At 45.3% G+C, this 27,326-nt stretch overlaps 1 protein-coding gene across 1 annotated transcript in view; it reads left to right on the forward strand.

The window, feature by feature from the left end:
- LOC143818044 (uncharacterized) overlaps positions 1 to 27,326 on the forward strand; it is a 125,859-nt gene that overhangs the window by 37,524 nt on the left and 61,009 nt on the right. The window contains exon 2 of the mRNA XM_077299483.1: positions 16,806 to 16,903. Within this exon, the coding sequence (XP_077155598.1) occupies positions 16,815 to 16,903 (89 nt within the window). The 5' untranslated portion in view covers positions 16,806 to 16,814. The remainder of the gene's footprint in view (positions 1 to 16,805; positions 16,904 to 27,326) is intronic.

Raw genomic sequence — 27,326 nt, forward strand, 5'->3', positions numbered from 1 at the left:
TAATTACATTTTCTTCATTTCTCCTTTAACTATTCCTCCATCTATATAAATAATTATTAAAGTACAATAACACACATCCTCTACATTTATTAGTACCACTGACAAACACCAATCTGGCAGGAACTTTGGGATCTAGAAAAGAAAAGTAGTGTAGAGAAAATTGTAAAATCCATAAAGACATCTCTGGAAAGGGGACTTATCATTTTCACATTGAACATATGGGATAACTACAACTGGGGAAGTAAAAAAGAGCTGACACTCTAACTTGCATTGCTGTGAACAGGTAATTATAGCAAAAATCTGCTGAGAAACATCTATCAGCAGACATCTGCTATTAGTGATGAGCGAGTATACTCATTGCTTGGGTTTTCCCCGAGCACTCTCGGGTTATCTCCGAGTATTTGTTAGTGCTCGGAGATTCAGTTTTCCTCCCCTCAGCTGCATGATTTGTGGCTGCTGGACAGCTTGAATACATGTGGGGATTCCCTAGCAACCAAACAACCCCCACATGTACTCAGGCTGGCTAGCAGCCGTAAATCATGCAGCTGAGTCAACAAAAACTCACAAATACTTGGAGACCACCCAAGCGTGCTTGGGGAAAACCCGAGCAACGAGTATACTCACTCATCACTATCTGCTATGAAACATCCACCAAGTCTAGGATTTGTATACTCAGAGACAGAAAAGTTCAGGTGCTTCCTCTGTTCAAAGGAATTTTCTCAGACACTCTGGAGCCAGGTATCAGTGATAATATATTGATGTTTGCATCTATTCAATATTTATGGTAGATATATTTTCGGAGTAATAGCGAAGGGACGAACATAATGCATTCACTCACATCACCTTAAGGCTGGCTAAACACCTCCAACTTAAGATCGGTAGATGGATGATGCTATCCATTTTATTTCATCTCTATAGAAAGGTAAAATTGTGATAGGAAACATGATAAAAATATCTCCCTCCTGGGACCTCCAGAAGCAAATATATTCTGTAAGAGGATCTCATAATCTTCTAAAGATCTAGCACATATCATGACCAGCCCCCCATGTGAGCTCACCAAGGGAAGGTATGTGGGCATAACCTTGAACTAATACAAGTCAGAGTTTGGGTCTTTGTCAGTTGTTAGTTCTGCAAGATACAGTACTCTTTGGTTCTGTCCGTTACTCTAAGGAGCTGTTTAAGGAGTGCTTCTCTCTGCTAAGCTCTGAATCATTTCAATGACACAGGTTTAGTACTATTCTTATATTATATTATATTATATTCTCTTTCTATTTTTATAAATACTGCCTACTTTTCTGCATTATACATATAAAATTTACTACCTGTTGTTTTTGCTCTGTATAATGCACCACTGAAGCCATACTCGTATGGCTTCAGTGTAAACAAATAATCTTATAAACGATTAGTGGTGACAGCTTATTTTTCGAGGGTTATTGGGAACGTAGGCGATGATTGTACTGTAGTATACATACTGTATATATATATATATATATAAATATATAATGTATATACATATATACTGTATGTAGATATATATGGTGAGCCAGTCCCCACTGTTACAGCAAGGGGACGCTGTTTGTGCTCTCCAGAATGTGCACGGAAGTGTTGTGAGGCCATGAAGGGGTACTGCAGTCACAGGTGTAGCTGTGATTACAATGGTGAAGCAGTGACTGATTAAAAGCCCTGTAGTATAGGAAGAGGTATCAGTTTTGGTCATGGAAGCAGACAGAGCAGTTGTCTGCAGAGCACTCCCTGTGTGAGGCAACATGGGGTCAGTGAAGCTAAAGGATCTGGCACCCCTGCGTACAAAGCAGTGTGAACGCTCACAGCAACCAGTCCTGGACTGTCTTTTGTTTTCCCGGCTGCGATCCGGAGGATACAGTGTGCTGAACACTGTGTGATTATTTGGACATTAAATGCATTTTGTTTTGAACTTGCTTGGGTCACTGCCTCATCACTGCACAGCGTGGACACCGCTGTGTGGAACCCCTGAAGGTCCAGTCGCCACAGAGGTACTGCATCTCAGCCAGAGGTGTGGTATCTCAACTCTCTGGTAAGGAGTGAACATTGTACAGAACTCTAACACTCGCACCCAACAGACACCAGTTTAGAAGGGGTATCTGGGTGTACCCTAAGGGAGGATGGCCTCATCCCAGTCTGGATACAAAAGGGTGTTGGGGAGTGGGTGGAGAAGGTAGGAAAGAGGGGGAAGCTATACACACAGAGGGAGGCAGTTAGAGAGTAGGCAGAGAGTCTGCGGGGAGCAGGAGAACAGAGCAGATGTGGAGCTGGTGACTGGAGCTGGTAGGAGCTCGTCCCAGCAAGAAAGTGAAAAGGAAGGAAAAAAGCTCCCAGGAAGAAGGGGTTCCAGGGGCATGGGAGGTGCAGAAGCCACCCATGGGACCCATATCCGGCTGACCTGCGTCGGTGGAGGAACCAGGCCACAGTAGGGAAACCGGCCCCTGAACTAGTGGGAAAACTTCAGGCTCCAGGTAGCAATCCGGAGGTTGCTGTGACTGTAGATGCAGCAGCCACATTTGCACCTACTCGCATAAAAGGTGAACTCAGAGGGTCCATGGGACAGAGAGTACGTTGCCCGACAAGACCCGCGTTCACCGGCTTGGGAAACTGGGTGGCAAGGGCAGGAGAGGAGGTAGCCAGAGCAGAAAGATGGCCAGGAGAGGCATACAAGAGAGGAGTTCTGGACAGGTGCCCAAGTTTCCAGAGAGTTTCCTGGACTTCACACCTGGAGGACACAGCATCCTGGCTGGGGAGCATGAACTGTGAGTAAAACCGTGAGAACTGCAACAGGCTGTGTCCTTTCATTTCTTTCCGGCATCATCTACTCTGCTCCTCTACCTGTCACTAGTAACATTGACACCCACACCACTAACTGCCCTGGGGACCATGTTCTACCTGTGGAGAGCTATAACAACTCAGCTGCATTATCATCTGCCCCCCAGAGGACTGTACAGCAGCGTCGGCTAACATCTTTATCGCTGAATACCACAGTTGGCGTCACAAACATTTTCCCCATAAACTTTTTCCCATTTTCTCATCCCTTTAGTTGGACACCCAGGGCCACAGACCGGGTCCCTGCTGCCATGACCTTCCCCTTTAAGAACTGTGTCCGACCCGGTACAGAGTATCCCACGGCCCAGTGGGGTGCTGCAGCTACCCTACAATATATATATATATATATTTACACACAGTGGGTACGGAAAGTATGAGCAATGCTTCGGGGTGGGGAGGGCCTTACAGGGCCCCCCTTACTCATGGGCCCCATAGCGGCCATGTGGTGTGCCTCTGTTAATGGCATGCCACTGGCTGAGAGCCCCTGGGGACACATGCCTAGTCTGCTTGCCTCTAATGCCGGCCCTAGGTATGAGTGCTATCCATTAAACCATCTAATCCATCTAAATCCTTTATGCTAATAGTGTGTTCCAGACATCAGGCCACATTTCAGAATTTACATTTTCTGCTAATAGTGTGGTTCAGCCAGGAGTACACATTTCAAAATCTAAATACTGTATATACTCAAGTGTAAGCCGACCCGAGTATAAGCCGAGACCCCTAATTTTGCCACAAAAAACTGGGAAAACTTATTGAATAGAGTATAGTGGGAAATGCAGCAGCTACTTGTAAATTTCAAAAATAAAAATAGATATCAATAAAAGTAAAATTAATTGAGACATCAGTAGGTTGTTTTTGAATATCCATATTGAATCAGGAGCCCCATATAATGCTCCATAAAGTTCATGATGGGCCCCATAAGATGCTCCATATTAAAATATGCCCCATATAATGCATAAAACGTTAGTAATGGCCTCATAGATGCTCCATAGAATATTATGTCCCATATAATGCTACACAAAGGTTGATGGCCCCATAAGATGCTCAATAGAATAATATGCCCCATATGCTGCTCCATAAAGATTGATGGCCCCATAAGATGCTCCATAGAATATTATGCCCTGTATAATGCTGCACAAAGGTTGATGGCCCCATAAGATGTCTATAGATTATTCCCCATATAATGCTGCACAAAGGTTGATGGCCCCATAAGATGCTCCATAGCATATTATGCCCCATATGCTGCTCCATAAAGATTGATGGCCCCATAAGATGCTCCATAGCATATTATGCCCCATATGCTGCTCCATAAAGATTGATGGCCCCATGAAATGCTCCATAGAATAATATGCCCCGCATGCTGCTGCTGCTGCGATTAAAAAAAAAAAAAAATGACATACTCACCTCTTATCACTGGGTGCCGATTGCCGGGGGCCTGAGCAGGCGGGAACACTGGCGTGCTATGGGAGTCAGGTGCCGGAGTCGCCGCTGGCTCAGGACACCGGCACTTGCGATATTCACCTGTCACCGTTCCACCGCCGCGCGCTGCTGTGTCTTCTGGGTCTCTCCAGTGACTGTTCAGGCAGAGGACACGCACTAACCATGTCATCGCACCCTCTGACCTGAATGTCACAGCCAGAGGATGCGGAAGACACAGTGGCGGTGGAACGGGGACAGGTGAATATCACATGGCTCACCCTCCCCCGTCATACTCACTCGCTCCTGGTGCAGTCTCTTTGTATGTCCCTGCTTCTCCGATGGTCTCCGCTGCATGCCGGCAGCTTGCTCCTGTGTTCAGCGGTCACATGGTACAGCTCATTAAAGCAATTTATGCATTCCAAGCCTATGGGAGTGGAGTCGCGTCCATATTCATTACTTTAATGAGCGGTACCACGTGACCGCTGAAAACAGAAGAGCTGCAGGCGCCAGAGACCATCAGAGAAGCAGGGAAGTGCAGAGACCGTGCCGGGAGCAGATGAGTATGATGTGACAGCCATCACTCCCGCCGCTCCCCCTCCCCCGTTGACCCCCTGCGACAATGACTCAAGTATAAGCCGAGAGGGGCACTTTTAGCCTAAAAAAAGGGCTGAAAATCTCAGCTTATTCTCGAGCATATATGGTAGCTTGTGCAAATAGTGTGGTGAAGCCAGGAGTCCACATTTCAGAATCTAAATCCTTTCTACTAATAGTGTGGTCCAGGTAGAAGTCCACATTTCATAATCTAAATCCTTTCTTGTAATACTGTGGTCCAGGCACCTGACCACATTTCAGAATCTAAATTATTTCTCCTAATTTTGTGGTCCAGACACCAGGCCACATTTCTGAATCTAAATCCTTTCTGCTAATAGTGTGGTCCAGACATGAGGCTACATGTCTGAATCTAAATACTTTCTGCGTATAGTGTGGTGCAGCCAGGAGTCCAAATTTCAGAATCTAAATCATTTGTGCAAATAGTGTGGTGCAGCCAAGAGTCCACATTTAAATAGTTGTGCTAAAAATGTGGTCCAGGCAGGAGTCCACATTTCAAAACCTAAACAGTTTGTGATAAAACTGTGGTGCAGCCAGGAGTCCACATTTCAGAATCTAAATCCTTTATGCTAATTGTGTGGTCCAGGCATCAGTCCACATTTCAGCATGTAAATCTTTTGTGCTAATTCTGTGGATCAGACACACTGTCTCAGCAAATAAATACAGATTGTTAAATTACAGGTGTGGGCCTAGGGTTGTGAAACAACTGGTTAAAAGAGGGTAAAGGTACATCCACCATGAGTGTGGAAAAAGTGAGGTTGTGGTAGAAGCTGGGAAAAAGTTTGGTGTTCGATGTGTACATGGGGCAGGTCGTAAGGATACTGAAAGCTCTACTGAACAAACACCGGCTCGTCCTATCCAAAGACAACTGACAACTTCTGTTACTGTTAGGGCTACTCAACCCTCTTTCTTTGGCAGCCGCACAGTGGTATAGATGAGGGCCAGAAAGAGCTTGTGATCTAGTGGACAACAAGTGATGCATCAAGTGGCCTCTTCTCCTCTTCCTCCACCTTAACATCACACAGTACAGTCCTCCGATGTTGCACGCCAATTACAATTATTTCCCCCCACATCACAACCCCCAACTGCCCAACTGACCCAGATTACAAATAGTATAATTGCGCAGCATGGATGCATGGGACAGGGTCTGGAACAGGGTTTGGACCAGCATTTTTAGCTTAGACATTGATCAGTAGCAGGTGGATGAGTGAAAGGTGTAGGCCTGGTGCTCTGAGGGCCCTGCCAAGTTCAAGGCAACACACATGAAGGAGAACCAACTTAGAGTCCAAACATTTCCAAAAATTAGGGACACCAAGAAAAGTGGCATCAATTGACCCACAGTAGAAATTGTATAATGGCAGAGCAGCAGTCAGGTATGGCCCATTTATAAGCCAGGATCTGGGCCAGCACTTGCACCTTTGAATTTAAGTTCAGATTAAGAGATGGGTGAGGGACCGGTGTAGGTCTGCTGTGCTGGGAGTCCAGTCACCTCATGCAACAGCTGAAACGTCTTTTCTGCTCAGCCACAATCAGGTGACCCAAATATCAGCTTCATAGACTACTATTTTTAGAAAAATGTAAGGATAGTAACACAGGTAGTTCACTGAAAGTAAGTGCAGGCCTGCCGGGCTGGGAGCCCTTCTGCTACAGGCAACACACATGAAGAAGACACAACTTGGAGTCCAAACATTTCTCAAAATTAGGGGCAGATATAACAAGGTGACACAGGGTGGTAGTTATGGCCGAGTTTACTAAGACACAGTCAGTGAGCACCCCGGCCCCTTGCAGACAAACAGACAAGAGAAGCCCCAGTCCTGCAGTACAGTCATTTACCTTCATCACATGCTCACTTCTGCTGCTGGGAATGTGTCCTCCGGATGCACCACATTCACAATTCTGTTCCAACCTTTGAACTTTTAATGAACATGAGGTAACAGGAGGAAAATAAAGTAATGCTTCCTTCGCTTTTCCTGCATCTTCAACTAGTTATACATCATCAACAGCTCCCATCCTGTTTTTTGGGAACCACAACAGTTCTTCTGGAGATGTTCCCAAAGTACCAGGGCCCGTCTACACTGCCAACAGTCCGTGGCAGCTTGTATCCCCCCGAACGGGGTACCCTCTGTTCCTGGACATGGAGAGCGTCTTGCCCATGGCAAAGTGCCCAGGCGTCTGCTCCAAGACCAGGAAATCCTTTTCCTGTAAACCTGTTGCACAGCCTCTCTGCTGAACTCCTCCCAACAGCTTAACCCTATGTTGCCTTTCTATCCCTAAGCTTGTGCATAACAGACACAGCACATTACAGTATACACAGTACAAGAACAGGCATAACAAACACAGCACATTACATTGGTAAAACATTACACATTAATACATGACATCACCATATAAAACATGAGGGAACCATTGGGGTGCCGCATAGGCTCGGTGTGTAGGAGAGAGGAGGCAACTGAGGTTCCCCGCCACCTCTTTACATAGACACCACTAAAGTGGCATCAATTTTCACAGAGTAGATATAGTACAATGGGGTCCTGACAATCCTTCCACTACAGGCAACCCACCAGATGGAGACACAACTTGGAGTCTCTACAAACAATTGCACGGGCTGATCTAAAAATTTTTAGAAACAACTTGCATAAATTGCTTATTCCACTTACAATGCTGCTGCTAATGTTTTTGCATTGATGATTTGACGTTCCCAGGGTTAGAAGTCTATAACTGTGATGCACACTGTGTGCTTCACTGCTGTCTTGGGGAAAACCACTCATAAGATTGTCTACAAGCGTGTTTTGATACTCCATCATGCACGCATCCCTTTACTTTTGTACTGTGGATCTAACAGAATGGAAACCCATTGAACAGCACTATTTCTAATCCTAACAATGCGGGCATCATGTTGCAGATTGCAGAAGTCGCTCATGTATCGGGTGCTTCCATAAGGTCCAAATCCATGGTGTGTTTGTGGCGGGGTAAGCTTGCTTTCTCTGTCCCCTCCCTCCAACCACGAACAACAGAGAGGGAATCATTATTCTGTTCATCTTCTGACTGTTACACATCCATCACCTCTTCCTCCTCCATTTGTTCCTCGGCTCCTGCACCTTCACTAACAGTTTGTCTGGTACCTCTCGATCGCTGTAATCCACTCTCCCATGGCACTGTCCAGAACTTAGAGATATTGTTATCCCTTCCGCATCCTCCTTTGCTTTCTCCTCTTCCTCTGGGACCACCACCTTCTCAAGTAGACTATTCAAAGTGTCCACCAGTATGTAAATTACCGGAAGAGTAATGCTGATGATGATTGTCAGCGGTAACCATGTAGGTAGCCATTTAGAAACTGCATTACAATGTCCAAATGCTGGGTAAATGGGGACTTTATGTAAATGGACAGCATTCTATTGGAGAGATGTGGTCCATATGGCAGGAGCTCCAAATCTGTTTTAACTTCACACTCACAAATAGTCAGCCATACAACTTTCATTAAAAGCCTATGGTGGCTTCATCAGATTTTGATATTGTAATGCACTTTATTTGGGTGATGGTGTTGGCTTTGGAAGGACATGCACATGACAGTGCGAGAAACATCTGGTGTTCGGGAAGCAGAACCCGAACAGTAACATGGATTTCCTGGTGAGGTCCGTGTTCGGTGCCCATGCTAGAATAGTAGGTATTCATCCATCACTAGTTCACTCATCTCTAGTCCTAAAGTACGGAATTCCATAAGGAGAATGGAGTTACAGTTTTGGTCTTTGTAAACTTCAGCGGTATTCTGACTCATGGGTATGTAGAACGCAGTGGTGCCTGGATAGACCTATTCTTTTGGGCGCTTCCGTATTGACCTGTACTCACGTTCATACCGATTTATCAGATAGCTTAACTCAGCCACGTTCTCATGTAAGAAGACTCCAGGAAAAGAGGATTGTTTTAACTGAAATTCTTGTATTATGATGAAAGCAGCAGGTAAAAAGGAATATTCAACAGAGGACATGTAGTAGGATGCATACAGATGGAGGAATGATGACAAAATGGAGAATAAGGGCGTGAACAAACATACATCACAGGACTACAGTGAGAGAGTTGGGACAAAATACAAGGAAAAGCAAACTTCTGCCTAGAAAGAAGGATAGAACACAAGCAATGCAAACATTGAATGATTTCCCAAGTCGTGAGACATAACACTCCCCGTCTGAAATCCTTGGATTTCACGATGTCCGTAATTCTTTGAAGTCGTTCGAACCTGAAAAAACAAGAGGAAGAAAACATGCATGCAATAATAAACATCAAAGATTTTAAAGTCCAAACTCGTTGTTGTCGACCCGTAGATCAAACCGAAAGATAAGTCCAAATATATTAAACCCATCTTCAGATTGGGGAAGCCGCAAACATGCCAACTCTTCCACCAACCCAGAATCCAATGGGAATGTAACAGTTCAATAAACTGGAGAATGAAGAGGAATGCTCCCCGCCGTGAGCAACGTCCAGGAGCATGTTCAGTTCATGTGATGTCCTCCTTTCGTAGAAGCAGCACGAGTTCAGTGACCGGGCGGAAGAAGGTTCGGGTAGAGCCCCCTTTTGTCACCTTAACTTCTACCTTACGAGTCTTTCCGTCCTCACTGGGTAAGACCTTGGTAATAAGTCCCATTGGCCAGTCATTACGATGAGCCTCTTTATCCTTTAAGAGAACAAGGTCTCCCTCTTGGAGATTGGGACTGGGCGTCAGCCATTTGTGACGGTTTTGAAGCAAGTGCAAATATTTGGTCTTCCATCGATGCCAAAACACGTTAGCCAGGTGTTGTACTTGCCTCCACTGACGTCTGTAAATGTCCTTGTTATCGAAGTTCCCAGGCGGAACTGTAGCAGCTCCAATCTTCTGTGTGAGAAATGTGGCTGGAGTAAGTATCGTTGGAGCATCGGGGTCGGATGATACTGGAACCAAAGGTCTAGCATTTATTATGGCTGACACTTCTGCGAGGAAGGTGACCAGAACTTCATGAGTAAGGGGAAGTTTATGGTCCAGCAACATGGAGTCGAGGATCCTTCGTGCAACACCAATCATGCGTTCCCAAGATCCACCCATGTGTGAAGAGTGTGGAGGGTTGAATACCCAAGTACATCCATTGTCGGACAAGAAGTTGTCAAACTGCAGTTCCTTGCAGGCTCCTACAAAGTTTGTGCCGCAGTCGGACCGGAGTTGCTTGGCAGGTCCCCGGATGGAAAAGAATCTTCTTAGGGCATTGATGAAGCTGGAGGTATCCATGGATTCAATAACCTCGATGTGAACTGCACGGATACTGAGACAGGTGAATAGGACAGCCCATCGCTTACTGTTCGCGGCTCCTCCACGGGTTTTCCTGGTAACAACCGACCATGGCCCGAAGACGTCTACACCAACATATGAAAACGGTTGGTCCATGCTCAGTCGAACTGCTGGGAGGTTCGCCATTTGTTGTTGTTGGTGTTTTCCTCGTAACCTTCCACACTTGACACATCTATGGAGAACTGAAGAGACGCACCTCTTCATTCCCATGATCCACAAGCCAGCAGACCTGATGGCACCTTCAGTAAGATGTCTGCCTTGGTGCTGTACTCGTTCGTGATAGTGCCGAATCAACAGAGTAGTGACGTGATGTCGACCTGGAATGATGATAGGGTTCTGCTCCTTATCATATAAGTCTGATTTACTTAAACGTCCTCCCACTCTTAGAAACTTGAGATGATCAACTACTGGATTCAAGTCGAGTAGAGTGCTGTTTTTGGACACGCTGACTCCCTTGGTAATACTGCCAATCTCATGTGAATATTCTTCTTGTTGCACACACCTGATGATAACTTGTTCAGCATGGTCTATGTCGTCGGCAGTAAGACGACTTTTACACACGTGCCAACCATGGCACCCTGAGAGCTTGTCCTTTGTAAAACAGCGAGCAATGTGAATGAGACGAGCTATAGTTCGTACAACGGAGGACCAGCTTGAAAAGCGTTCAAAACGATGAGACTTCAAACCTTGCCTAGATGTCATTGAAGTATAGTGAGCAGAGATAGTTTGTCTTGTCTCCTTGTCAGATTCTGGTTCCACCAGCTCATAAGCATTTTTGGTGTTGTTCGCACAGAAATCTTCGTACAGGAGACTGGGAGGCGTTAACCACATGTTGTCACCAAGCTTAGAAGCAGCTGCGAGTCTTGTACCTCGGTCGGCTGGGTTTAAATCGGTGGAGATGTGATGCCACTGCTCAGGGGTAGAAAAACTTCTGATGCGCTCTACTCTGTTGCTCACATATGTATAGAACTGCTTTGTTTGGTTGTGAATGTACCCGAGTACCACCCTGCTGTCAGTGTAGAAGGTAAAGGAATCAATTGTAATGTCCATTTCGTCTTGTACAACTTAAGCAATTTCTACTGCCAATACCGCAGCTCAAAGCTCGAGTCTGGGTACAGAGTGTGCAGGCTTTGGAGTTAATTTGGCTTTACCCAGGATGAAACCACAGTGTACCTTGTTAGCTCCTAAGGTCATCAGATAAGCTACTGCGGCTATGGCTTCTGTAGATGCGTCAGAGAAAATATAGACTTCTCTTCTGATTGCAGTCAAAGGTGATCTTGGAGAATAACAACGTGGGACTTGGAGTTGCTCTAAGAACTTCAGAGACTTCTTCCACGCCTCCCACCTTTGCTGTTTCTGAGTTGGGAGCGGGGTGTCCAAATCCGTGTTCTCGGCCGTAAGCTGTCTTAACAGTATCTTGCCTTGAATAGTGATGGGTGCTACAAACCCGAGAGGATCATAGATGCTATTTATGACAGATAGGACTCCTCGTTTGGTAAATGGTTTGTCATAGGGTGACACTTGGAAAGTGAAGGTGTCCCGTTTGATATCCCACAGTAGACCAAGGCTGCGCTGTGTTGGAGGAACATCGGAACCCAAGTTGAGGTCCTTTAGGTTTGTGGCATGGTCTTCAGATGGAAACGCGTTCATTACCTCTTGACTGTTAGAGATAATCTTGTGGAGTCTGAGGTTTGATGTGGATAGCATTTCCTGTGTCCTGGAGAGTAGGTCAATTGCATCTTCGCTTGTGGGCAAGGACTTGAGCCCATCGTCCACGTAGAAGTTCTTCTCTACAAATTGCCGAGCATCGGAACCGTACTCTCTCTCACCTTCCTGGGCTGTCCGTCTCAGTCCATAGATCGCCACAGCAGGTGAGGGACTGTTGCCGAAGACATGGACCTTCATCCGGTAGTCTATGACCTGATTGTTGACATTGTTGTCTTTGTGCCATAGGAACCTAAGATAGTTTCTGTTGTCTTCTTTCACAATGAAGCAATGAAACATCTGCTGAATGTCGGCCATTATGGCAACAGGTTCTTGTCTGAAGTGGATCAATACTCCAAGGAGGCTGTTGTTCAGGTTGGGCCCAGTTAGGAGCAGGTTATTGAGAGAGAGGCCTTCAAACTGAGCACTGGAGTCAAACACCACTCTGATCTGGTTAGGCTTGCGAGGGTGATAGACACCAAAGGATGGAAGATACCAACATTCTTCTCCCTCCCTCAGTGGTGGCGCAGGTTCAGCATGATTTCTGTCAAAGATGTTCTGCATAAAGTCAATGAAATGCTTCTCCATCTCTGGTTTCCTCTTTAGGGTACGCTTTAAGGATGAGAACCTTGCAGTTGCTTGCTGCAGGTTGTTCGGCAACCTCACTCTTGGGAAACGAAAGGGTAAAGGAGCTACCCAACTGTTGGAATCGTCTTGAACAAATTCTTTATCCATAACCTTTATAAATTCTTTATCTTCCCTTGTGGGTGCCAACTTGTTGTCATTACTTGTGGAATCGAACACTGATGACCCGAGGTTTTCTTCCCAGGACTGGAGTGTGTTCATGTTGTTGAAGGATTCCTGTTGCCACTTGGTGTTGCTCACTTTCTCTTTCACCCAGTAGTGATGTGGGCATGGTTGGAAATGAGTGCTGCGACCATTTGACAAGATGTGTGTTTTGTAAGAGGAGATGTTGTTAGGTCTCTTCATCTTATGTATGCAAACATTGCCTATGATTACCTAGCCTAGATCTAAGCGTTGGGCAAATGGTGCATCGTGTGGTCCGTTAATTTGCTGACGCACCTTGTGCAGCCGGAGAATGTCTCTGCCAAGCAGAATCAGGATATCTGCGCTGTTGTTGAGGGCTGGTATCTTGTTTGCTATCCCCTTGAGATGTTGGTGATGAAGAGCAGCCTCTGGCGTTGGGATCTCTTCTCGATTGGATGGAATCTGGTTGCACTCGACCAGTGTAGGTAACGGTATCTCGACGGTGTTCTCGAGAGATGTCGCTGTAAGACCACTGGCCCTTCTCCCATAAACCTCTGTAACACCACTGCAGGTACCTAAGGTGTAAGGGTAAGCATTTCCCTTTAAGTTAAACATATCAAAGAGTTCTGACCTTGCAAGTGATCGGTTGCTCTGATCATCCAGAAGGACGTACACCTTTACAGCTTTCTCTGGGTGACCGTTGGGATATACGTTCACCAGGCAAATCTTCGCACAGGACTTGTCCCAGAGGTCTTCTCCGCAGACTTCTGTGCATGAAGAAGATATTGTGGTATGGCTTGCAGTTTGAGCTGCGACCTCCCCGCCATGGCTCGTGGTGGGGGAAGGAGTAAGTGTAGCGTCGGGACGGAATGGGTGAAGTGCTTGTACGTGGTCCTCACTGTCACACTCCATGCACTTAATTGTAGTTTTGCAGTCTTTAGCAAGGTGTTCAGTAGAAGCACAACATCTGTAGCATACCCCGAACTTCTTTAGAAGCTCCTTGCGTTCTAGGAGCGGTTTCTTCCTGAAGCCGATGCACTTTTTTAAGGGATGTGGCTTCTTGTGGATGGGACACTCACGATTTGGGTTCTCTATCTTTTCACCCTTGTTACTCTTGCCTGGGGCTGATGTTGGTAAGGGAAGAATATCCGTCTTCTTCACTGACACTGGACCCCTGCGGTTTCTGTCAATCGAGCGTGCGCTCACGTATTTAGAAGGAGGTGAAGCTGGGCCACTGGATTCTTCGTAGGAAAAGCTTGGGTCGTTCTTACACTCTGCGACGTTTTTTATAAACTCACAGAAGTAGGAGAACAGAGGAAATGACACTTGATGGTCTTTCTTGTATTTTGACCCTAGTGTAGTCCACCTTTCTTGTACGTTGTATGGTAGCTTGGAGATAATGGGATTTACTCCACGAGCAGTGTCCAGATAGCTGAGGCCAGGTAGGTGGGTGTCTGCCTTGGCCAGCTGGAGCTCTAACAGCAAGTCACTGAGCTCTAGGAACTTTGAACTGTCCTTGCTTGATATCTTTGGAAAACTCTGTAGACGCTTGAACAGTGCATCCTCTATGGCTTCTGGACTGCCAAAGTTTTTCTCTAGTCTTTCCCATGCAGCCATGAGACCAGCCATTGGATTACTGATATGTACAGACCTGAGTCTCTTGACACGCTCTGTGGATTGTGGTCCTAGCCATCTGATTAGCAGGTCCAGCTCTTCGGCAGCAGTGATGCCGAGGTCACTAGTTACGGTTCTAAAGGCATTTTTCCAACCTCTGTAATTTTCAGGTTGGTCGTCAAACCTTGTGAGACCGGTTTTAGTAAGTTCGCGGCGAATCATGTACCTTGCGAAGTCGGACATGTCTGTTCTTTCTGACTTAGGATGCACGAATGTGGGCTGAGCGGTGTTGTACATAGGAGTGGAGACGTCTTGGCCTTGAAACGTGGGTAAGTATGGAGTGGCATATGCATTTAGTCCAGCAACCGGTTTGGTGGGTATAGTCTCTGCTACATGCGGAGCTGGCACTATGCGGTTGTCGAGAGTATAATGACCTGCCGGTATATTGGGTTGCGTGTAGATAATAGCCTGTGGAGTTTGATGAGATGCAGGGTCTTGGCGCATACCGGAATACGAAGGAAGTTCAAGTTTGGGAGCATTGTACTGACCTTGAGTGTAGGGTTCTGTAAGTGGATCGGCATCCTGGTGCCCTGGAGAAGCATGAACGCCATCAGGAGTGTTAGTGATGATCTGCGGTTCGCCATTTTGGCTTAGCACGTAGTCTCTTGTGCGTTCAATAGGGTCCTCTGCCTCACCTTCACACAAACTGATGCTGTCTCTTTGACTCCCACTGATAGCTCGCTCCAGGATCCTTAACTCCGCCATGGCTGTTGCGTGCTCACATTCCTTCTCCAGAGCTTCCTTGCGTGCTGCATCCGTATCCATTTCTGCTCTCCTTTGTGCTGCGGCTGCATCCATTTCTGCTCTCTTTTGTGCTGTGGCTGCATCCATTTCTGCCATTTCTGCTCTCTTTTGTGCTGTGGCTGCATCCATTTCTGCTCTCTTTTGTGCTGTGGCTGCGTCCATATCTGCTCTCCTTTGCGCAAAGGCTGCTTGTATCTTAGACGTTTCTGCCTTAGCACGTGCCCTTATAAGCTGCTGGCTGAGTGGAATATTTTGATGAACTTGACCTAGATGAGCGTTTTGAGTGCTTAGACGATTTGGATGAGCGAGATGATGCATCTGGTGTCCGTGCAATTTTAGCCTCTATCTTTGTCTTAATGTCGCGTACGGTGTAGTCTCTTTCAGAATTAAGCTGCTGGAAACTTTGCAATTCTTTTAAAGTCTCTGGCAGATTCAGTTTCTTCAGGAGAATAATGTATTGGTCAGTCTTCTCCATATACCTTTGGTATGCTGTGCATAATTGTTCTAGGGCTCCCTCAAGTGGTAACTCATGAGAAGCAGGCCTTGATACAGTGTCTATGTGACTCAGCACTTTCTCCCATAGTGAAGACACATCACTATATACAACACATTTTTCAGTCTCTAAATTCTCCATGACTTTCCATGTAGGTTTGACTGTACGTTTTCCCCTTTCACTAGCTGGTGGATGGGGATCTGGGTCTCTTTCCTGTGTTTGTAAGTCTGGTAGGGACATTGTATACCTCGCTTCAGACATGATTTGTTTGCAGGCAGGAAGAGTGGATGATGAGGGTTATACTTCTCACTGTTTATCTGCAGTGTGTGCTTCTATGCACGCTGGGGTCTGGCTGGGAACTGGGTTACTGTGTATCTGGGAAATGTCCTTTTCCACTGAGGTTCAGCACAGACCTTGAGTTACTGTCTCTGAAGGCAGGATATTCCTTTTTACTATTCTGACTCATGGGTATGTAGAACGCAGTGGTGCCTGGATAGACCTATTCTTTTGGGCGCTTCCGTATTGACCTGTACTCACGTTCATACCGATTTATCAGATAGCTTAACTCAGCCACGTTCTCATGTAAGAAGACTCCAGGAAAAGAGGATTGTTTTAACTGAAATTCTTGTATTATGATGAAAGCAGCAGGTAAAAAGGAATATTCAACAGAGGACATGTAGTAGGATGCATATAGATGGAGGAATGATGACAAAATGGAGAATAAGGGCGTGAACAAACATACATCACAGGACTACAGTGAGAGAGTTGGGACAAAATACAAGGAAAAGCAAACTTCTGCCTAGAAAGAAGGATAGAACACAAGCAATGCAAACATTGAATGATTTCCCAAGTCGTGAGACATAACAAGCGGTAAAAATCTCTTTGTTCTATGTTCTTGTTTCAACTCTACTTAAGGAAAACTTATGGTCAGGAAAGATTTTGAGAGAACAAAGAAAACACAGGAGTGCTCAGGTGAGCAAGTGCTTTGGTGCATGGGAGAGTTGGCAGAACTGACTGCCGGCCAAAGCATCATTTGATCAATAGCTATCTAATGTGTATGGCCAGCTTTTCATAATGAGGCATTGCAGCACTGTTTTTTTAAAGACCGATTCTACATTTTTCAGTAACATTATGAGATATTTTCATATATTGACACAAAAAATTGCATGATTATTTGTAATTCAAAAGACTGAGGAGGAGCTAATTTTTGCATTTTAATTTTTACAGATTTCAGAGATGTTCCTGTCACATAAATCCCTGCAGCTGGTGACTTTCCTAGCAATTGTCTCCTCTGCCTATCTACTGGCTTCCGAGAACACAAAAAAGTAATGTCTACCTTGTACTTTATATGCACTAATTCAAGCTATGTTTACAGTAGGCAGCAGAAGTGCTTATGTTTTTGTTCCCTTTTGTTTTTGAGCAATCCAGCAGCTAATTTATTGCTAACAGAACATATAAATTAAACACACACAAGATATCGATCTGCAGATGACTGGCAGATCAAGCTGTTTATTCATAGTTATTAGTAGGACCATTACTCCAATTATATCTGTTATACATATGGAACACATTGGGTAGTGGTAACTGGTTTTATTCTTTGAAATATATTTTATTTTTTCCTAATGATTTTACTCATGATGTTGTATACACATATAATTGCCTTGACACTTAACAATAAAGATTTTGCATCTGTCTGATAGAATGTTAAAAAAAACCTGCCAGCAGGATCTCACCCCAAAACTTTTTATATACAGCTCTGGCAAAAATTAAAAGACCACAGCAAAATGTTCAGTTTGTCTGATTTTCTCTTTATATGTATATTTTTGATGTAAATTGTTCTTTTAGTCTACAAACTTCTGACAACATGTCTCCGAATTTCCAAGCAATAAATTTTGTATTTTTTTTCCGAAAAGGAGAAATTTTCAAAACAAAAAACCCCCCAATGCTTTCAGACCTCAAATAATACAAAGAAAACAAGTTCATAATCATTTAGAAACAACAATACTAATGTTTTAACTCAGGAAGAGTTCAGAAATCAATATTTTGTGGAATAACCATGATTTTTAATCACAGCTTTCATGCGTCTTGACATGCTTTCCACCAGTCTTTCACACTGCTCCTGGCGCAAAAATATAAGCAGTTCTTCTTTGTTTGATGGCTTGTGACTATTCATCATCCTCTTTATTACATTCCAGAGGTTTTCAATAAAGTTCAGGTCTGGAGATTGGGCTGCCCATGACAGGGTTTTGATGTGGTGGTCTCTTTATTTTTGCCAGAGCTGTATATTTATTGAAAAAGGTAGTTAGCGTTAGTGGGTTAATATAATTAGAAATTAACAGAGACTGAGGGAGGGAAAATGAAAAGGGACAAGCCGCATGCTCGTGTCTTCAACTATGCAGAATGCACCCTTGACAGAGGCGTAGCTAGGGGTTCAGCCCAGGGGGGGCGAGACATCTGAGTGGGCCCCTAACCTTTGATTACAACTATGGTGATGCACCCTAAGGCTGGAGTCACACTTGGCGTAAGACAATACGCCACGTATTATACGTCCGTACTATGGCCGTAATACGGAGAAATGTTCCCAAAATATTGATCCGTAGTCAGGGTGTGTCAGCGTATTTTGCGCATGGCATCCTCCGTATGTAATCCGTATGGCATCCGTACTGCGAGATTTTCGCGCAGGCTTGCAAAACCGACATCTAATGGATTTATGTGCTCAAATGTTAGAAAAAACATATACTGTATACAGTATATATATATATATATATATATATATATATATATATATATATATATGTCATTGAGACACATATATATATATATATTCTGTATTTAGATTTCATTCAGCGCGATATCTGTAAAAAGCCGGTAATTCAATTGCCGGCTTTTCATTTCTCCTGCACAAACCCGACAGGATATGAGACATGGTTTACATACAGTAAACCATCTCATATCCCCTTTTTTTTTGCATATTCCACACTACTAATGTTAGTAGTGTGTATGTGCAAAATTTCAGCGCTGTAGCTGCTGAAATAAAGGGTTAAATGGCGGAAAAAATTGGCGTGGGCTCCCGCGCAATTTTCTCCGCCAGAATGGTAAAGCCAGTGACTGAGGGCAGATATTAATAGCCAGGAGAGGGTCCATGGTTATTGGCCCCCCCGTGGCTAAAAACATCTGCCCCCAGCCACCCCAGAAAAGGCACATCTGGAAGATGCGCCTATTCTGGCACTTGGCCACTCTCTTCCCACTCCCTGTAGCGGTGGGATATGGGGTAATGAAGGGTTAATGCCACCTTGCTATTGTAAGGTGACATTAAGCCAGATTAATAATGGAGAGGCGTCAATTATGACACCTATCCATTATTAATCCAATTGTTGGAAAGGGTTAAAAAACACACACACACATGATTTAAAAGTATTTTAATGAAATAAACACAGCGGTTGTTGTAATAATTTATTGCTCTCGCAATCCATTTGCAACACCCTTGCTTGGCAAAATAATAAAAGCACAAGATACATACCTTCTGATGTCAGATCACGTCCCACGAAGTAATCCATCTGAAGGGGTTAACTAATATTACAGGCACGAGCTGCGATAAACCACTCGCTCGTGCCTGTAATCCCCCGGGTGCTGAAAGGAAAGCAGGATCTGTACTTACATTGAGTCGCGGTGAGGCGCCCCTGCTGGATGTTCTCATGAACTGCAGCCTGGGAACTTTTTCCCACGCTCCAGGTCATATGAGGACATCCACCAGGTGGCGCATCACCGCGACTGAAGGAAATGTAGGTCAATGACCTACATTTCATTCATTCGCCGGGGATTACAGGCACGGAGCACAGCTGCATTTAGCAGGGCTCCTGCCTGTAATATTAGTAAACCCCTTCAGATGGATTACATCGTGGGACGTGATCTGACATCAGAAGGTATGTATCTTGTGCGTTTATTATTTTGCCAAGCGAGGGCCTGCAAATGGATTGCGAGAACAATAAATTATTACAACAACCGCTGTGTTTATTTCATTAAACTACTTTTAAATCATGTGTGTGTGTGTGTTTTTTAACCCTTTCCAACAATTGGATTAATAATGGATAGGTGACATAATTGACGCCTCTCCATTATTAATCTGGCTTAATGTCACCTTACAATAGCAAGGTGGCATTAACCCTTCATTACCCCCATAGCCCACCACTACAGGGAGTGGGAAGAGAGTGGCCAAGTGCCAGAATAGGCGCATCTTCCAGATGTGCCTTTTCTGGGGTGGCTGGGGGCAGATGTTTTTAGCCACGGGGGGGCCAATAGCCATGGACCCTCTCCTGGCTGCTATTAATATCTGCCCTCAGTCACTGGCTTTACCATTCTGGCGGAGAAAATTGCGTGGGAGCCCACGCCAATTTTTTCCGCCATTTAACCCTTTATTTCAGCAGCTACAGCGCTGAAATTTTGCACATACACACTACTAACATTAGTAGTGTGGAATATGCAAAAAAAATGGGGATATGAGATGGTTTACTGTATGTAAACCATGTCTCATATCCTGTCGGGTTTGTGCAGGAGAAATGAAAAGCCGGCAATTGAATTACTGACTTTTCACTAACACCGCTGCGTATTTCTCGCAAGTCACACTGCAGGTCCGTGTGGAATCCGTATTTTTCTCGCCCCCATAGACTTTCATTAGCGATTTTTTTGCGCAATACGCTGACAAACGCAGCATGCTGCGATTTTGTACGGCCGTAGAAAGCCGTATAATACTGAACCGTAATATACGGCTAATAGGAGCAGCCCCATTGAGAATAATTGTGCCGTATGTAATGCGAGTTTTATGGACGTAGTTTCTGCGCTCTTACGTCCGTAAAACTCGCATGTGTGACCCCGGCCTAATAGTGGACGTAGGAGAACCTCAGCAGATGATCCTGATACTGATCAATACTGATATTACCACCATATTGTGACCATATTGGGGTAGATACCAGTCCTACAAAGCATACAAGTGATCACCGCACAGTTACAGATAATCTCTTACCACTGACATTCTTTCTGATGGAATCGTTAATTTTTCCCGTCTTTTCCAACTGGCCCAGACCGACATGACAACTTCTTCCACCCAGGACTCAGCTGCAGAGAATACAACAAAGACACGTTTCACTTCTCATATTCCAGCCCCATCACCATCTATTCCCAACCTGCACAAACTCCTCATCCTGCTGATATCCCAATACTGAGCCGCTGCTGCCGTATGTGTCCCTATTACTGCTCCTGCTGTGTGATACAAATGCAATGCTCCTCATACTGCATCACATTGTAATGCCACCACTGTGCCCTTACATAGTACAATGTCTCCTTTGTGCTCTCACAGTAGCCCCAAACTCTTTACAGGCCCCCACAGTAGTCCCTACAGTGTATGATGGTCCGACAGCAGCCTTCAAACTGTATAGTGACCCCTGCGTTAGCTCCCACACTGTATAATGACTCCTGTCTTAGGTCCCACGCTGTGTAACGGCCTCCACATTATCTACCACACTTTATAATGACCCCTCCATTAGCTTCCACGCTGTATAATGGAACCCGCTGTAGCTCCCACTCCTTGGATTCTGGTCACTGTCTGTCCCTCTCTGTGGGCTGATACTTGCACAGACCTGAAATATATGACAAAGACCTAAATAGAAGAAACTGCCAGTGGGTGTGTATAGAGGCCATCATATGGGTATAGCTCACTGAATGTGTCCAGGTAACCCTAAAGGAATACCCTTGTCTGGACAAGACCCCAAAGAGGGAAACGGAAATGAGGGAACCAGAGAAAAGAGGGGGAGGTAGAATATTAGCAATCTAAAGAAAAAAAAATACACCCCCTGGCTCTTCTGTTCCTTTTTCCTCTTCTCCCCCTTGGGGATCTTGTGGTGTAGACTGAGTATATGTAAATGGACCCGCACCCATTTACCCATACACACACTGTATACGCCGTACGCACCACACACCCACTGTATACACCGTACGCACCACACACACTGTATACGCCGTACGCACCACACACACACACAGTATACGCCATACACACCACACACACTGTATACGCCGTAGGCAGCACACACACACACACTTTATACTCATCCTCTTGCGCGGTACCACCAGCGGAACAGCGTTGCAATTGCAAACATACCACTGCCGAGATCAGCCGAATGACTCACTGACCGCCGCCATCTTTGTACAAGAGGAGCGCATAGCACATGGGGTAGACAGGTCAAAAAAGAGAGCACAGATGGGGGTAAGAGAGAGTGGATAGGTGGGCGAGCACATGGGGGGAGAGATTCTCAACACTACAAAGCCTGCCCCCATCGTGACATTACCGCCCTCCCAATGCGACAGCATCCGATCTCCATATAGTAAATATATATTCATCCTCAACTTTTTTAATAAAAAGTTTTACCTTTTATTTTTCATATTTCGTGTTTTTTATTTTTCATGTATAACACCTTAGATTTACTGATATGAAATCCTGCAGACACTGGTCTGATAGGATCCTGACCCAGGCTACAGGATAGAACATATATATGGGTTGGGGTCTTATCAGACCAGTGTCTTTGTGTATGTGTATATACAGTGTGTGTGTGTGTGTGTATATATATATATATATATATATACACTGACAAGACTGGTCAGTAATGTGCACTCATGGAGGTGACCCTGGCTGCAGGACCCCACACATGAGGATATTTGACTCTTTCCCATATATGGTATATATAGGAAAGAGACATACCGTATATCCTCATCTGTGGGGTCCTGCAGCCAGGGTCAGGTCCATGAGTGCATATTACTGACCAGTCGCCATAAATCTTCAGTGCCTTAAAAACTGCAGATACAGCACAGGAATCCTGCTGGGTCTTATCAGGAGAGCAGCAGAGTAGAGTAGAAGTGGGAGCTGTACTTTCACCACTGTGTCCTGCTCCTCTCTCACTGGAAAAAGATGCTCCTTCCTGTCTGCTCTGCAGCAGACATGGCATGCCCACTCAGCGTGCAACGTGGGCGTGTCTACTTTTCAGTATACTGAAGGCAGGCAGCTGTCAGGTACAGTGCTGGCACTCAGCATGTATCAGCATTGGGGGTGGGGGCGGGGGCACTTTGGGGAATATGTTCCTCTCCACCCACTGCCTGCGGTAGTGCAGGGAGATCATGTCTCCCTCTTCTCTACCACGGAGCTTACAGTAACTATATTGGCGGGCTGTGCACGCTGATATAATTAAGTGTAGCATAGCTTCGGGTGGGCCCCTGTGAGTGGTGGGCCCGGGGCGACCGCACCCTCTGCCCCCCTGGTAGCTACACTCCTGACCCTTGATAAAGGCTAACTAAGCCAAAACGTTGGGATTAGTGTTGAGCATTCCGATACCGCAAGTATCGGGTATCGGCCAATATTTGCGGTATCGGAATTCCGATACCGAGATCCGATACTTTTGTTGTATCGGGAATCGGTATTGGGATCGATATAATGTGTAAAATAAAGGATTAAAATAAAAAATATTGATATACTCACCTCTCTGACGCAGCCTGCACTTTACCGAGGGAACCGGCAGCCTTCTTTGCTTAAAATGCGCGCGTTTACTGCCTTCCGTGACGTCACGGCTTCTGATTGGTCGCGTGCCGCCCATGTGACCGCGACGCGACCAATCACACAAGCCGTGACGTAATTTTCAGGTCCTGAATGCCTAGAATTAGGCATTCAGGACCTGAAAATTACGTCACGGCTTGTGTGATTGGTCGCGTCGCGGTCACATGGGCGGCACGCGACCAATCAGAAGCCGTGACGTCACGGAAGGCAGTAAACGCGCGCATTTTAAGCAAAGAAGGCTGCCAGTTCCCTTGGTAAGGTGCAGGCTGCGTCAGAGGGTGAGTATATCAATATTTTTTATTTTAATTCTTTATTTTACACATTAATATGGATCCCAGGGCCTGAAGGAGAGTTTCCTCTCCTTCAGACCCTGGGAACCATCAGGGATACCGTCCGATACTTGAGTCCCATTGACTTGTATTGGTATCGGGTATCGGTATCGGATTAGATCCGATACTTTGCCGGTATCGGCCGATACTTTCCGATACCGATACTTTCAAGTATCGGACGGTATCGCTCAACACTAGTTGGGATGTTCGCTTCTGCTACAAAAAATTCTTTTGTTTATCCTTGGCTGTGAAATCCCAGATTTGAATTTGATGAAATAAACCTTTTATTCAATTGCAACCAGACTTCTCTACTGAATGTGTGCCCGAGGTTACTATATGAACGTTATTTAGTTTCTTTTCCTCGGTGGCACCAACCTCGTTTATTAAGTGTGCAAGTCTAGACCTTTACTTCCAGTAGTCATTGATGTTAGAGGGGGCAATACACGGTATTAAGAAATGGGTCATATTCAGGGTCATTTGGATGTTTTGGGTTGTCGTTATGATTAAAAAAAAGAAAGCACAGTAGTTTGACAATAAATGGCTTCCAACCGCTAACCATGAGTGGCGAAAAAGTTTTGGTGTTATCATTCATATTCTCTGAAAAAAGGCCAAGAAAGCAAAAATTCTGCCGGGGTATGTAAACTTTTGAGCACAACTGTAGATACAGCTAGCTCTTTCAAAGACAAGTTCAGCATCACCTTAAACTAGACAGCAGGTTCCTCCATTACTGAGAAATCAGTGTTTGAATTGATATGCATATGAGGCTGTAGATCTGAAGCCTCTGTCATCCAGCACCACCTTCTCATGCTTGACAGATGGCTCTATTGTCTGCAGTCACACAGCATTGAGGCTGTCAATCAAGCAGGAGGAGGAGGCGCTTGGTGGGGAATAGATCTGGAAGGACAGAGGTTTCAAATCTACAATAGCTATTCATATACATATCAACTCAAAAGCTCAGTAACGGATAAACAGACTGGCTATGTCGAGGTATTGCTGGACTTGTATTTAAAAGAGCTACATGTGCATACAAATAGTTTGGTAGTCAAATCCTTTAGAATGCTTTTAAAGCATATTTTTTCTTAATGTGCCTATACACATTAACATCAGCAAAATGTGTCAAATGACAAATAATTATGCTTTTAAAGAGTTGGCCAAATTTTCTCCCAATGGAAGAGTTAAAGGTAGGGTTGAGCGACTTTCATTTTTTTAAGATCGAGTCGGGTTTTGCGAAACCCGACTTTGTCCAAAGTCGAGTCGAGTGCAGTCGGCCGATTATCGCGAAAAGTCGGGGATTGACCGAAACACGAAACCCAATGCAAGTCAATGGGGAAGCATAGTCGGCAGTGAGTGGAGGCCAGGAAAACACCTACAGTGCCCATTTTAATGCCAAAAACATCCATTCTTGTTTCTGAAGCTTGTCAATCTTAATTAACTTTATAATAATAGTTGGGCATTGGAAATTGGGGGTCATTTGGCAAAAGTTGTGGGGGGTAAGGCTGGTTCAAGGTTTTAGTGGGCCCAGGAAACGTGGACTACGTCACGGCGGTGGAGCAGGGAGAGGTAAGTATTTCAACGTTGCAAGTGCTGTGATCCTGAGCAAGCAGGGGGGGGCCACTCGTTCGCATTGGCACTGGCACAGGGCCCCTCAAAGTACAGCGGTGTGTTTGCACGGCGGGGGCGCCTCCCACTGGCAGCGACACTTTTGCGTACTCTGAGGGGCCCTGTGCCTGTGACGTCGCCAAAGAGTATGCCCCCTACCTGTTAAAGAAACCTGCACTTTCATCATCACCTTCCTCTTTGTCCCTGTGTAAGGTGGTATAGTATGCGGGAAGGGGAACCTGACTTTCAGCAGGGTCAGATTGTGTCTGTGTAGTGTGCAAGGGGAATGTAGTGGTCTGGGTCAAAGTACCACAAGACTCATGTAGCACCGGCTGGGCAATGGGCAGGATGAGGAGGAAACAGTGATATAGGGCCAAATAATAAAGTGGGCTAAATGCAATTTAAAATTTGTAACAGGACTAACCAGGCAGCATTGCTTAGTTCAGTGGAGGACAACTGTAATGAGAGGCAGACACAGTTAGTAGGCCCAAATAATAAAGTGGGCAAAATAAAGTTCAAAATTGGTTACAGGATTAAACAGGCGGCACTGCTTTGTTCAGTGGAGGAGAACACCTTTGAGCGGCAGACACCGTTAGTAGGCCCAACCCAACTAGTAGGCCCTATGCAGTTTAATATTACAAATGAATGCCGAAAGCCTGAAGATTAAAGGTCAGGAAAATAACACAGGACAACACCAAGGTGCGGCACACACCGTTAGTAGGCCCCAACCACCAAATTTTTAAAAAACAGAACTTAATGAGAGCCAGAAGGTTGAAGCTCAGATTTATACAGTGGAGGACAACACCAGGGAGCGGCAGACACCGTTAGTAGGCCCCAACCACCAAACTTTTTGTTAAAAAGCACTTAATGAGAGCCAGAAGGTTGAAGCTCAGATTTATACAGTGGAGGACAACACCAGGGAGCGGCAGACACCGTTAGTAGGCCCCAACCACCAAACTTTTTTTTTAAAAAGCACTTAATGAGAGCCAGAAGGTTGAAGCTCAGATTTATACAGTGGAGGACAACACCAGGGAGCGGCAGACACCGTTAGTAGGCCCCAACCACCAAACTTTTTTTTAAAAAAGCACTTAATGAGAGCCAGAAGGTTGAAGCTCAGATTTATACTCTTAAACTCTTTAAACTTTAAACTCTTTAAACTCCATCCATATCGGCCCCTCTGTCCTTGCCTCTCCTATGTATAGCACTCATGCTCTGTTCACTTTGCTTAACAGCACAGATCCATTCAGTCCCACCATCCAACACAAAAGACGCTCTCACAAATCACTTAACCATCTGCTCACTCTTTCTATCCTCCTTCTCCTAGTCGCTGGAGACATCTCTCCAAACCCCGGCCCCCCATGTTATAGCCAGTCAAACCTCCCAACTGCTACACCCAGAAACCCCTCTAACCTTATTAATATTCCATGCATGCCTTCTGTCTCTTTCAATTGTGCTCTTTGGAATTCTCGCTCTGTGTGTAATAAACTCTCCTTCACCCATGATTACTTCCTTTCTAAGGCTCTTAATCTCCTGGCTCTTACTGAAACCTGGATCCAGCAGTCAGACACAACCGCTGCTGCTGCTCTCTCCTATGGTGGACTACACTTTTCTCATACCCCAAGATCAGACAACAGAGCGGGTGGAGGCGTTGGGCTGCTCCTTTCACCCAAATGTACCTTCCAAGTTATTCCCCAAGTACCCTCACTTGTATTCCCTTCCTTTGAGGTCCATGCTGTCAGACTCTATGTCCCCTTCTCCATGCGAGTGGCGGTGGTGTATCGTCCTCCTGGCCCCTCTCATCAGTTCCTGGATCACTTTGCCACCTGGCTTCCACACTTTCTCTCCTGTGACACTCCCACCCTTATCATGGGTGATTTCAACATCCCCATTGCTTCTCCCCTTTCCCCATCTGCTTCTCACCTTTTATCTCTAACCTCCTCTTTCGGCCTCTCGCAGCATACTAACTCTCCAACGCATGAAGATGGAAACTCCCTTGACTTGGTCTTCTCCCGGCTTTGCTCACTGGATGATTTCACAAACTCTCCTCTCCCGCTCTCTGACCACAACCTTCTTTCATTCTCTATCAAGAACTGCCATCCCGCTCAGGTCACCCCCACTTTCCACACTTATAGAAACATACAGGCCATTAACACCCAGAAACTTATGAAGAACTTGCAGTCCTCATTGGCCCCAATCTCCTCCATCTCATGTCCTGATTCTGCT

Source organism: Ranitomeya variabilis, chromosome 3 (genome assembly GCF_051348905.1).
Source record: "Ranitomeya variabilis isolate aRanVar5 chromosome 3, aRanVar5.hap1, whole genome shotgun sequence".
Taxonomy (NCBI): Eukaryota; Metazoa; Chordata; class Amphibia; order Anura; family Dendrobatidae; genus Ranitomeya; species Ranitomeya variabilis.